At 41.1% G+C, this 13,586-nt stretch overlaps 1 protein-coding gene and 1 long non-coding RNA gene across 7 annotated transcripts in view; one reads left to right on the forward strand and one right to left on the reverse strand.

Moving 5' to 3' along the window:
• Window positions 1–4,364, forward strand: part of LOC127952784 (uncharacterized) — a 169,796-nt gene extending 165,432 nt beyond the window's left edge. The window contains exon 3 of the long non-coding RNA XR_008153052.1: window positions 4,317–4,364. This is a non-coding gene — a long non-coding RNA (uncharacterized LOC127952784). The remainder of the gene's footprint in view (window positions 1–4,316) is intronic.
• Window positions 1–12,249, reverse strand: part of LOC127952757 (gastrula zinc finger protein XlCGF57.1-like) — a 179,293-nt gene extending 167,044 nt beyond the window's left edge. The window contains exons 1-2 of one of the 6 annotated variants that reach the window (XM_052551460.1): window positions 12,148–12,249; window positions 11,703–11,842 (exon numbers count right to left, since the gene is read on the reverse strand). In XM_052551460.1, coding sequence (XP_052407420.1) covers window positions 11,703–11,789 — 87 coding nt within the window. In that variant the 5' untranslated portion in view covers window positions 11,790–11,842; window positions 12,148–12,249. Of the gene's footprint in view, window positions 1–11,683; window positions 11,843–12,147 lie in introns of all 6 variants that reach the window. The other 5 variants (XM_052551463.1, XM_052551468.1, XM_052551469.1 and 2 more) reach the window with 5 other exon arrangements.
• Between the last annotated feature and the right edge of the window lie 1,337 nt (window positions 12,250–13,586).

Genomic DNA, 13,586 nt, shown 5'->3' on the forward strand with positions numbered 1-13,586 from the left:
TTGGACTTAACAAAAGGATATTGGCAGGTCCCCTTATCTCCCACTTCCAAAGAAAAAACAGCTTTCACCACGCCGTTTGGATTAAACCAATTTGTGACACTTCCTTTTGGCTTGTTCGGGGCCCCAGCTACGTTTCAGCGCCTCATGGATCGAGTGCTGCTACCCCATGCTGCATATGCTGCTGCCTACTTGGATGATATCATCATCTATAGTGGGGATTGGCAGCGGCATATGGAGCATGTGAGGGCTGTCCTCGGGGCACTGAGACGGGCGGGGCGAATGGCCAACCCTAAGAAGTGCGCAGTTGGGCGGGTGGAGGTAAGGTATATGGGCTTCCACTTGGGCCACGGGAAGGAGCGTCCCCAAATTGATAAGACGGCAGCTATTGCGACCTGCCCCAGGCCCAAGAAAAACCTCACTAAAAAGGATGTACCGGATGCAGTCCAGTGGACGGAGCAGTGCCAAACAGGCCTTTAACCGGGTTAAGGCTGCCCTGTGTGGCGGACCTCTCCAGCACTCTCCTAACTTTTCTCTCCCATTTTTGTTGCAGACTGACGTGTCCGACAGGGGGCTGGGCACGGTCCTGTCCCAGGAGGTGGAGGGGGAGGAAGACGAGGGAGTGAGTGAGGAGACGAGCGGTGGTAAGTGGGGAAAGTGAAAAACAATTAACACCTGGCTCTCGTTGCAGTGATTGGCGTGGGGAACCGGTATTTAGGCCGGCTCAGGAACAGCGAGTTGAGAGAGAGCTGGAGACTCGTGGGAGTAAGAAGCTGCCAAGCTGCAAACCCAGAGACGAAGACTACAGTAGTGCGGAGTAGAGAAATATTGCAAAGCGCATGCGCATGAGGCGCGATTGTTTATTTGTTTTTATTTTGTGAATAAAGTTTCCCATGAGTCTCAGCACACCGACCTCGGTCTCCTTCCTCTCCACATGAATGAACTTGGTTACACACATGTACTGTGCCGATTTATGCAGAGACATTAAAGGTACAATTTGTAAGATATTTGCAGTAAAATATCCAAAAACCACTAGGCTAGTGTTATATATTTTGTCCACTTTATTACTAACAATATCTCTAATGTTTTCAACTACTTGTAAATCATGAGAAAATTCCAATTCTAAACAGTGACACGGGGCAGTGCAGTCGCCTGTCAATGACGTTGGTTACCCTTTGTTACTGCCTTTACTGACGTAGAAATCACATGACAACAGTGTCGTGGACAAACGCGAAAGTAGTGTCTAGTGTCCAGCAAACCACTAGCTTGCTTCAAGCAGTTCCTTATTTACTTCTTCTAGAGTTCAGTGGATCAGAAGGTGCTGGCTCGTGACTGGCTAATTTGCGTATTCTTAGATCCACAAATGGGTCAGTAAGGCAATGGTGTAGAGCTGCATTCAAGCTATTTAAAGGCATGAGAAAATTATTTTCACAAGAAGAAACATTTAAATGTCATTTTGATGATCAAAGATGAGTTTTAAAGGGTAACATTTTTGACTACAGGGAATCTTTAAAACTAAGAAGTGTTCCACAATACAAGTATTTTAAATGATACTTTACACATAAAATTATTTTTTAACGGTTTTAACAGTCTTTATCTGTCAGAAAGTTGACTGCGAAGAGGCAGACAAGGGCAGAATCGGGTGAAGAAGTAATGATGATAAAAATGACCAGCAAAAATCCCAAAAGTGTTATTATACCACAAGCAGTAGCAAAGGAAAATTACTGCTTCACAACATGAGCTTTAACAGTGACGATAAAGGGGTCATATGATCTGATTTCAAGTTTTCCTTTCTCTTTGGAGTGTTACAAGCTCTTGGTTCAAAAAGAAGATCTTTAAAAACACAAAATACTAAAGTATCAAGTCCAAAGAGATATTCTTTATAAAAGTTAAGACTTGTCAACACCCCCCTAAAACTACTTGTTCTAACACGCCCCACAACTCTACGTCACTGTGTGGAAAGATTAGCATAACACCGCCCAAATGTTCACGCAAAGAAATAAGGCGTAACTTTCTCGTTGTAGTATTGTTGTAACCGCTGCCATGTCATATAGACGCGGTGTGTTTCACTGTGAACGGTACTGCCAACTTCTTTCAGTAGCCGTGTTTCCACTGTTGGGCTAAAAGCAGTCGTGTGGAGGGGTTCTGAACAAAGGCGGAGTTTCTCCGCGTCTGGAGAGCATCAGCTTGGGATCATTTCAGAAAGCTACAGCTATAACACCAGCTTTAAAAACTTTTTCAAACCTCACAGCGAGTGTTTGAAATAACTTGGTCTGATGTGGATTATAAATCACCACACAAGGCAGAAATATTTATAAGCGATGCAAAAGAATGTGCATGCTAGGAATTAAAGTTACTATAGTAAACATGGTAAATATCACCGCTTGAAGAAATCAGACGTCAGCTTCTTATTCTCTATCAAAATCGTGTATTCATCATATTTTAGCTGTCATAAGTATCGTTTCGTTTGTTTCTGTTCAGGAGCTTTTATAAAAATATTGAAATTATCATTCTTTCTAAATGTGATAGGTTACTGTGACTTCAAATAAACAGAAACAGATTCGACTCAAGAGCAGACTATCTTCATAACGCTTTATTTCTGTGTGACAAATTTTCAATCCTGATGCTTCGTCATGACTAGAGGTTATCGTAACATTTCCGTCACACGCTTGAGGTATTCAGCCAATCACAATGCACTGGACAGCAGGCCAATAAGAGCACACCTCAATTTTCAGACCGATGAGCTTGTAAAAATCAGCACGGTTCAGGAGACAGGGCATAGAGGACCTACAACAAGCTACAGTATGTGGAAAATATTTATTTTTTTATATTTTATATATATTTTTTTAACCCCAATAATTTTGTAAAATAATTATAAAATACACAAACACCAAAAATGACAAATGCATGAATATACAAGAAAGAAAATAAAACTACACAAAGGTAGGGTTGCTCTCCTGAAGCCATGCGCACACACACACAGGTTGCTACAAAGACTCCTCAGAGCACCAGATCTGAACATGTTCTGTTCGTATGACTGAGTAGAGAAGATAATCGGATGAAACTCTTCACAGGACTAGCAGTGATAGGGCTTCTAGCTAGTGTGAACACTCTCATGTCTTTTCAGGTTTCCTAAAATACTGAATCTCTTGTCACAGTGTGAACACTGGTAAGGTTTTTCTCTGGTGTGAACGGTCTGGTGCTGTTTCAGAGCATAACGGTTAAAAAAACTCTTTCCGCACTCAGAGCAAGTATGATCCTTCACACCGCTGTGTCTTTTCAGGTGTTTTTTTAAACAATTCAGATGTCTAAAGCTCTTTGCACACAAATAACACACGTAAGGCCTCTCCTCTGAATGGGTTTTCATGTGCTCCTTCAGGTTATCTGGCCTAAAAAAACTTTTACTGCACTGGTCACAGTTATAGATCCTGTCTCTAGAATGATGGAGCAGATGTACTTTGAAAACACTTAACTTCCTGTAACTCTTCCCGCACTGTTCACAGGTGTGCAGGTTTTGTCCCGTGTGGATCTTTATATGATCATTAAGTTGCTGTTTTCGTGTAAAACTCTGCCCGCAGTGATCACACGAGTGCGGTTTCTCTCCAGTGTGGATTCTCATGTGTTGATCGACAAGGTGTTTTTGTCTGAATCTCTTTCCACATTGACTGCATGTGTGCGGTTTATCTTCACCCTCTCCAGCGTGGATTCTCATGTGTATATTGAGGCTTCCTTTATGTCTGAATTTCCTCTTGCACTGATCACACATGTACGGCATCTCTCCGGTGTGGATTTTCATGTGAATATTCAGGTTCCCTGTATCTCTGAACTTCTTCCCACAGTGATCACACGAGTGCGGTTTCTCTCCAGTGTGGATTTTCATGTGTCGATCGAGGTGTTGTTTTTGTCTGAATCTCTTTCCACACTGATTGCATGTGTGTTGTTTTTCTTCAGTGGTTTCACTCACTCCAGCGTGGATTCTCATGTGTGTATTGAGGTTTCCTTTATGTCTGAACTTCCTCCCGCACTGATCACACATGTACGGCATCTCTCCGGTGTGGATTTTCATGTGAATATTCAGATTTCCTTTACTTCTGAACTTCTTCCCACACTGATCACATGAGTGTGGCTTCTCGTCAGTGTGGATTTTCTTGTGTTTGGCAAGGTTTGCTTTTTGACTGAAAGTCTTCTCGCAGAGATCACATGCGTACGGCTTAATTCCTCTTTCACATTTTATGTGAAGATTGAGACTTTCTTTGGATGTGAAAATCTCTCGACACTGAGGGCAAATGAAACATATTTCGGGTCTCGTTTCCCACAAGGGTCTCAAGGAGGTTTCATCAGTTTCGATGTCATGATGTTTCTTCCCCGCTTCAATCACTTGTTCCATCTCATTGATCGCTTCCATCAGGTCTAAATGAAAACAGTAATAATTTTCATTTTCATTAAATCATTCAAAATGCCAAAAAGACCAAATATAAAGGGACAATGGGAACACTGACACATTAGCAATAAGTATGATCATTTTGATGGATTCATTTGAACGCTGTATGCTGATCATTGGATTATAATTTTTAATAACATTACAAACCCGATTCCAAAAAAGTTGGGACACTGTACAAATTGTGAGTAAAAAAATAATGGAATAATTTACAAATCTCATAAACTTATATTTTATTCACAATAGAATATAGATAACATATCAAATGTTTAAAGTGAGACATTTTGAAATGTCATGCCAAATATCTCTAATGTTTTCAACTACTTGAAAATCATGAGCTCGTTTTGGATTTAATGAGAGATACACATTCCAAAATATTTGGGACAGGTAACAATAAGAGGCCAGAAAAGTTAAATGTACATATTAAGGAACAGCTGGAGGACCAATTTGCAACTTATTAGGTCAATTGGCAACTTGACTGGGTAGAAAAAGACCCTCTCAGAGTGGCAGGGTCTCTCAGAAGTCAAGATGGGCAGAGGATCACCAATTCCCCCAATGCTGTGGTGAAAAATAATGGAGCAATATCAGAAAGAAGTTTCTCAGAGGAAAATTGAAAAGAGTTTGAAGTTATCATCATCTACAGTGCATAATATAATAAAAAGATTCAGAGAATCTGGAACAATCTCAGTACGTAAGGGTACATACTGGATGCCCATGATCTTCGGGCCCTTAGCACTGCATCACAGAGGAATGCTACTGTGATGGAAATCACAAAATGGGCTCAGGAATACTTCCAGAAAACATTGTCGGTGAACACAATCCACCGTGCCATTCGCCATTGCCGGCAAAACTCTACAGGTAAAAAAAAAAAAAAAGCCATATCTAAACTTGATTCAAAACCAGAGGCGTTTTCTCTGGGCCAAGGCTCATTTAAAATGGACTGTGGCAAAGTGGAAAACTGTTCTGTGGTCAGACAAATTAAAATTTGAAGTTCTTTTTGGAAAACTGGGACACCATGTCATCCGGACTAAAGAGGACAAGGACAACCCAACCCATGTTGTTATCAGCACTCAGTTCAGAAGCTTGCATCTCTGATGGTATGGGGTTGCATGAATATGTGTGGCATGGGCAGCTTACACATCTGGAAAGGCACCATCAATGCTGAAACACCATCAGCTGGGACTCAACATTCCTAATGAAAGTTGTTCAGTTGCTTTGACGCAATGTATTTTGTTTAAAGCGCTATATAAATAAAGGTGACTTGACTTGACACTGCAAGTAATCGAAAAACTGTTCAGATTTCAATTTCCAACGATTATGAAAATACAATAATTGAGATAAAACAATAATGAATCAGAATTTTTAAGGGTGGGATTCGTGGGATATGTCAGTCTCATGACATTCATCTTTATATGATGGAATCACATTCATGAAGACCAAAAGAATAAAGCTTAAACTGTAAAAGATGCAAGATATCTAGTCCAGATGTCACAGGGAGGAAAATTTCACAGTAAATAATAAAAACCTTATTGATAACACGGTAAGGGGTGGAAATTCAAAAGATTGATTACTTTTATCTGTATTTATCTGTACTTTTTTTTATGTATGTCTGACAAGTCTTCGGGTTCAAGTCATTCCTTAATCATGTGACAGCCCCATACGCTAAACCAGAATATGGCTCTGCACTAAACCAATGCAGTCCAAGCTAGGTTTGTGACGATAGATGATAGTTTCCTTTCGAAAGCTTCAGTTGATGCTGCGCTGCTCAGGGCATTGGGATACGTCTTATTCTTGACCAGCTGTAAATAATGTGTCTAACACATTGATAGAATTGACCCGGTGGTGATATAGCCTCGGTTGATGAAGTCATCCGAGCGTGCGCACACAACACGGGGCTATAAATAGATACACCACAGGTGCATCAACAGGTCTTTTGAGTGCGTCAACGAAACAGTAAGTATGCGGTAAGTATTGTTTCTTCGTAGGATGAGCCAACGAAATGGTAAGTATTGTGTTCCTCAATACTCTTGTATTATGTATAAGCTGGATACACATGATTACTGTTTCGCTTGTTTGGGGGAAGAACACATGGTTCTGGCTTGAGAGAGGTGCGAGGGCGAGCATTGTGCACTGCTCTCAGTGAAGATGATTCGTGCTCATCTGAGCTATTTTCAGACCGCACCCACCATTTCATTGAAGGGCTCTTGTGCGACGAGGGAGCGACGGGCTCATCCCTTTCGCTTGCGGTATCAACGGATCTACACATCCTCTCTCATGATCTTGAAGCGCGCTCGGAGCATGAGCAGCCCGCCTATGAGCGTTCCTCTTGCGAGAGGTTACTCGCGCGGTGGACAGGTTGCAGCTTGATTGGCCACACAAACTAGAGACCCCCAAACGTAGTAAGGTGCAGGATAGATTTCTGACCTCCATGATGAGCTGACAAAGTCATGGAGCAAAACGTATACTTCCCGCATCTTTGGGCCCTCGACGTTGACTTTTTCAACTATCGTGGATACAAAGTCGCGGGGGTATTCGGAGATGCCTCGGGCTGAAGAGACGCTTGCGAGCTATTTCTCACCCGAATCTGCATCCTCGGCTAAGAAACCTACTCTCCCCAGTTACAGGGAATCTCCAGCGAGCGATTCTCTCAGTTACCGTTTGGAAACTAGCGGTGCTGAGAGGCTCGCTACCTCTACGGAGGTCTCTAGAGTGGCTAGTACAGTCGTCCCCTGCCGGTCCACCGCTTCAGGGCACTGAGCTAGTGGCTCTGGGCACACGAGGAAGCGGTCGCTGCCTCTACGGAGGTCTCCAGAGCAGCTAGTATGGTCGTCCCCTGTTAGTCCGCCGCTTCAAGGCACCAAACTATTGGCTCTATATGCACTAAGCTTCGTCAAGCCATTATCTCTGATAAGCGATTCTCTCAGTTACCGCCTGGAAACTAGCAGTGCTGGGAGGCTCGCTACCTCTACAGAGGTCTCTAGAGCAGCTAGTACAGTCATCCCCTGCCGGTCCGCCGCTTCAGGGCACTGAGCAAATGGCTCTAGGCGCACAAGGGAGCGTTCGCCCCTTCCCGTTACCCTCACAAAACCCCTCCATCCCCGCACCACTTCTTGTGCTTCGGGGGGCGGTGGTTTTCCAGCAAGATGTTAGATGTTCCCATTTTTCCTGCTGTTGTTCAGGACATGGAACATCTAACATCCCCTTAGAAGGAAGTGTTAAAATTGTTTCCACTCTCAGAGAGCATTCCTGCGGGGGTATTGAGCACAGTACGGATAGGATACAGGATCCAATTTATTCGTCAGCCTCCACGTTTCAATGGTGTGTTCTCCACTTCCTTGAACCCCAAGCTGATGCAGGTACTGTCTCGAGAGCTACAGACTCTTTTGGGAAAAGAGGCCATAGTACATGTTCCTCGTCCAAGGAGACAGTCGGGCTATTAAAGCAGATACTTCCTGGTTCCCAAAAAGGGGTGGGAGAGTGCGCCCAATCTTGGGGACACTACCGATGGGGGAATTGAAACTCCTTCCAGAGGTAGTGAAACAGATTTGGAAAAAAAATTACGGAGCAGAGGTGGACTTCTTCACCCCCCATCAGACAACGCAATGTCCCCTGTACTTCTCTCTGAGTCACCCAGCCCCCCCGGGTCTGGATGCGATGACGCACACATGGCCGAAAAAATACGCCTGTATGCGTTTTCCTCCAGTCTCTCTGCTCCTGGGAGTCCTAGCCAGAGTTCGCCAACAAAACAAAAGTCTTGTCTCATGCCCCATGCACCACGTTGGACGGACAAAGTATGGTTCTCGGGCATAATATCTCTCCACGATGGCTCGCCATGGCGATTCCGGAGAGGAGGGACCTTCTGTCCCAGGCAGGGGGCAAGATATTCCATCCCAGGCCCCACCTGTGGAATCTTTACGTTTGGCCCCCCTTACAACAGGTTTGCGATGCGGCAGGTTGGTTCTCTCCGCACACATTCATAAGATTTTATAGTTTGAATGTCCATGATACTCCGGGCTCTCGTGCACTTTGGTCAACATCACAAGCTAATGTCTGAGGCCTTCTTGTGGTTTGAAAGCACACCTGCACAACCTTAGGGGTCCAGACATCTTTCCAAGTGTGGTGATGACGTAGAAGGACTTGAGAATCACTATGCATGATAAGTTTGCTCTGTCGCCTTGTTATTATATTCATGAACACCCCATTATAATGTGATGCATGCAAAATACAGAGTTTTGGCTGTTACAGAGTCTCCATCCACAAACAGACGTACATTGTCTGCAGATATAAGTAGTGTTGTCACGGTACCAAAACTTCAGTATTCGGTACCGATACCAGTGAAGATCCACGGTTCTCGGTACCAATTTCGGTACCAAAAGCAAAACACAAAAATATGCTAATAAATTTTTTTAAATTAAAATAAAAAAACTTTTTATCACTAAAAATAAAACCAATGCCATTCTTTATACTTATTTACAATTGTGTTTAAAGTTTTTCTACAAGTTATATAATTATTAAAAACAGTAAACAAGTTTCACCCAAATTTGATTATTAAATTTAAACATTTTATTTTTGGTAAATAAAGGGATTTGCTATTAAAATTAAAACATGGAAGAAATATTTTGTGATTTATTTCTTTAAAAAAAATAAAGTTTTATAAATTTTTTCAACAGTAGTAGCAGTATCACATACATTTTACTAAATAATAGTATTATTTAGTAGCACAATACATTTATGTAAAAATGAACTTTTAATGAATACATATTTGTCATGTTAACTGAACGTAAGACTGGTGGTGATGCTTAAGATATTTTTGATCATTGAGGGTTTCTGTAAAAAAAAAAAATTAAAAATTAATAGATCATATGATTTATTATTAAAAGATAATACTGCTATTAATTCTACTACCATACTAACAATATACAATGCACTGTGGATTGATGAGCTGCTGGGTTCATGAATTTTAATCACGTTGTATGCGTTCGGTCAAACTGATTTGCTGAAATTAAAACAGGGACGACAATAGATGAATGAATCTTTTGAATTGACATGAATCGAAAAGTACAGATCGCTTGATGGAGAGAGAACACTGAAGCTCAGATGCTGAAATTATTGCAAGCGTCCCACACTTCAGTCTATGGCCATTCGATCATTCACACAGAGAATGCACGATTCATATTTCAAACAACTTTTGCGGCTTAACATTTTCCAATATCGGTCCTAATGGAGATATGATTCGATTAATTTATTCTAACTTTGACAAATTCTGTGACTGTCCATATTTTCAGAGTTTCATTTTTATGACTGGATTTTGAGATTCCGTCCTCGTTTTCTGCTTTGCGGAAATCATAGCGCTGTATGCGTCAAGAACCGGGTTTGAACGGGACCTCGGTACTACCGGTACTTAAAGAAACCTGGTACCGTCACATTTACATTTTTTTTGTACCGACTTGGTACCAAAGTAACGGGTCTTTTGACAACACTAGATATAATGTATTTCATCAAACTTTAACAATGTGAACGGCCTATATATGTGCAGTATTTTAAAGAGCCCTCACTAACTGAGTTTAATGTCACAGTCTTGTTAGAAAGCATCTCATTCTTGTTTCTGTGGCGGTGCATCTGTCTCGTCATGAGGCGCACGGTCCGGAGCGATGTATAACTGATGCATCAGTTCAATTCAACTTTACTCCAAATATATCAACTTACCTGTTTTGAATACTTTATATTTAACGTGTTTGTTTGTCCAATATTAGTGTAAAACTGTTGGACTTTAAATGAAATCTACTATCTCTTTCTCGCACCTGTGCGATTTAAAACACCAAATAGTCATGCTACGACAAGAACAAAGAGTCTCTCTTGCTCCACCCATGCACAATAATATCGTGTTTCGTCGATCTCACGGGCTGATGATATGACGATTTGAAAAATATTTACCATATCACCCAACACTAGTCTGAGCCGGAAAGAGAACTGATTAGTTCATCTTTTGGGTCTTCGGGTCGAGTCGTTCCTTAATCATGTGCCAGACCCATACGCTAAACCAATGCAGTCCAAGCCGGAAAGAGAACTGATTAGTTCATCTTTTGGGTCTTCGGGTCGAGTCGTTCCTTAATCACGTGACAGACCCATACGCTATTTCTGACATTTCTGTCACTGTGTTTTTGTTACTGTTTCTTCAGGATCTGTGGTGTGTTATTTTATAAATAAATAAAACCCTGCTATAAATAAAATATTTATTATGTTTGACTGTCTATCAAATAAACACTAAGCTATATAATAATACAAGCCTACAGTACAAAGTATTTATAGCCAAGTTTTTTCATTTTCAAATATTAAATAAAATTGAACAATTAAATTAAAATGGCTTTTCCTAGGCAGACATGACAAATTGGTCTAATATATGTATAAGAAGATTGCTCAAAAAGGACATAATGACATAAATTAAAAGCAAATAACATTTTGAATCCTAAACCAATAACACTACAGTTCTGTAGTCTAATCTGAAGGGTGAACTCAAAAGACATAAATCATACAACAAGGTCATTTTTAAAGATTAGAATCTACTGTAAAAAAAAAAAAAAAAAAAGTGATTTCGCCATCATATGGGCAAAATTTAAAGCATAACCAACTCTTTATTACCACATTCAGTGTTATGGAAAAGTATCATGACAGAAATGAAAAGCAACAATTTGAAACCAGAAATGCATCACATAACTTTAAGAGTAAAAAATAATTATAATAAAAAATAAAAATAATAAGTACTATGCACCCATTTGTAAGGAAGGTTGTAAATTAACTAATTACTCTAGCCAATGCTGTCACGTCACGGGACAAAAGAACGAACAACCCGAAAAATGAACTAATCATTTCTCTTTCCGGCTCAGACTGACACAGGTGAACTACTACTAGCAGAACAGAACCTATACTGCGCATGCGCGACTGAACGAATCACTCCCCGAGACGATTCATTCTTCCCGAGTCAGATTAAAGATTCTAAATGAACGAATCGTTCAAGAACGACACATAACTACTTCCATCAGCGCTGCTGCAGCAAAACACACACTGCTGCTCACATCAAACATTTTTATCAGAGTATTATGACCAGTACTCAATTTGATCCTGTTCTGGAAAATGTTCGAAATGTTCTGAAAAATTATATTGCAGCTCTATCATATAATCTGACTCCTCACTCAGTAACTGTGTTTGACACACATCTGATGAACTGTTTGAGGAAACACAAACACAAACCTATCTTTTCTTCGATGACCTCCTGCTTGATCCTGCAGGACTCTGCTTCTGCTTCATTCATGATCTTTGTGTGATCTTCAGGAGATGAAAACACTCCAGCGTTCATTCATTCATCAGTCAGACACTGAGAAGCACACACACACACCGAGGAATACACACCTGTCAGAGGCAGAAGAATCATTTACACCTGTTTGAACTCACTTGTCGCGCATACACAGCACTTAGCATTACTTCTCCTCACAGATCACTCTTTCGATCAAGAGACACACACACACGAACACATCTCAGAAGTCTGACTGAATGTAACAGTGTTCCTCACACCGCTGCTACACGATTATTCCGGTCAGCACACACACACACACATTTAGCAGTGCACCACACGAACGACCCCGTAAAGAACGGCTGTAACGAGCGAACTCTGTAACTGTATGAAATGTGTTTGTTTATCGTGAACCGCTTCTCACCTCAGAAGAAAGCCGAGGCGCGCGTGGTGACGTCACCGGCGAGCGACGCGAAGTCCTTCTGCTTCATCTTCGTGGTTATTCTCAGAGCCGTTAAATATGAGAGTTGCGGCACTCTTTGATCTCGCCGCCACGCTGTCACGTGGTTCATGTAGCTCTCTATAGACCCCTTTTGCGCGGACGTCACAGGTACGTCACGGCGCTAGCTGGAGGCAAAACAAACGGAAAACTGGAGGCAGCTAATACAAACCAACACAGGGTCGGCTACTCAAGGAGCTTAAAATGTTGTCTTGTTGAGTTGTTGGTTGCCAGAATCCACGGAGAACATTTTATATACATTGTTGTGATTAATTGTGATCGGAATTTAAGAACATGGTAAGAAAGAATAAATACAGAAAGTTTATAATTAATTTGCAGTCTTTAGAATTTTTATTTCTAGAAAATATTTACATCTTAATAATAATTTTACTGTAATGTCACTCTTTATTTAATCTAAGGATTTATACGCCCTCAGTTTTCTTTACTATACATGCTCGGTTTCTCTATCAGGTAAGTGTAGATGTCAGGCCACTCAATCGGAGGTAATCCTGTCAGATCGTCCATCCAATGAGTGATTGTGTACGGGTCGATCAATCTGGTTCCGTCCGTTAAAGTTAACTTTTTCAAATAATTATCGCGGTCCCGGACAGTGAGTGACCTTAAATATTCAGATAAAGCAGATTATACAGATTTTCTCCAGCCATTATTAAAAAAACAAGCTAAGAAAACTCGCTAGCTTCCGTTCGTTCAAGTGTTGAGGGGAATCTTTCTGCCTCCAGCTAAGCCCCGCCCACACAAATACGTCACCTTGTTTACCAACTGTAAAAGGGTCTATAGTTCCAAACAACTCCACGCTGTCAACCAGTTTGAATGGTTTTAAGCGGGACAGACAAGCTTCCACTATATTTGCAGCAATTATAGGTAAATATTGACGCATAATATGTATTGATTATTATGTCGACACTTGCATTACATACATATAATAGCATTTTGTTTCTGTGGAGTGGCGGAAACACGGCATTAATCAGTTTTTGTGTTTAATTTTGGAGGGAAGATTGGGCAGCTCCTATCGCTCTTTGTCAGACACGTGGTTTTGTTGTGTGTGACATCACCGCGGCGCCATTTTTGAGGTATCGCTATTGACTGAAACAACCACGATTACAAGAATAGAAGTAAATAATAGAATAAATAACTAATATAACTACTTAGATAATTATCTAGATAATAAGTAAATATAAATCGCAAACCTGGAGAAGCAAAAGAAGATTGAGAAAAGGCCGTACGGAGATAAATTCCATAAAGATGCCAGGGACCGTTACATCTGGAGAAATTGTCATCCATTCATAACATAGATCCATATGAGCTGACTGCATTAAGTTGGAGTGCTGACCCCGCATTGCTAC

Source organism: Carassius gibelio, chromosome B3 (genome assembly GCF_023724105.1).
Source record: "Carassius gibelio isolate Cgi1373 ecotype wild population from Czech Republic chromosome B3, carGib1.2-hapl.c, whole genome shotgun sequence".
Taxonomy (NCBI): domain Eukaryota; kingdom Metazoa; phylum Chordata; class Actinopteri; order Cypriniformes; family Cyprinidae; genus Carassius; species Carassius gibelio.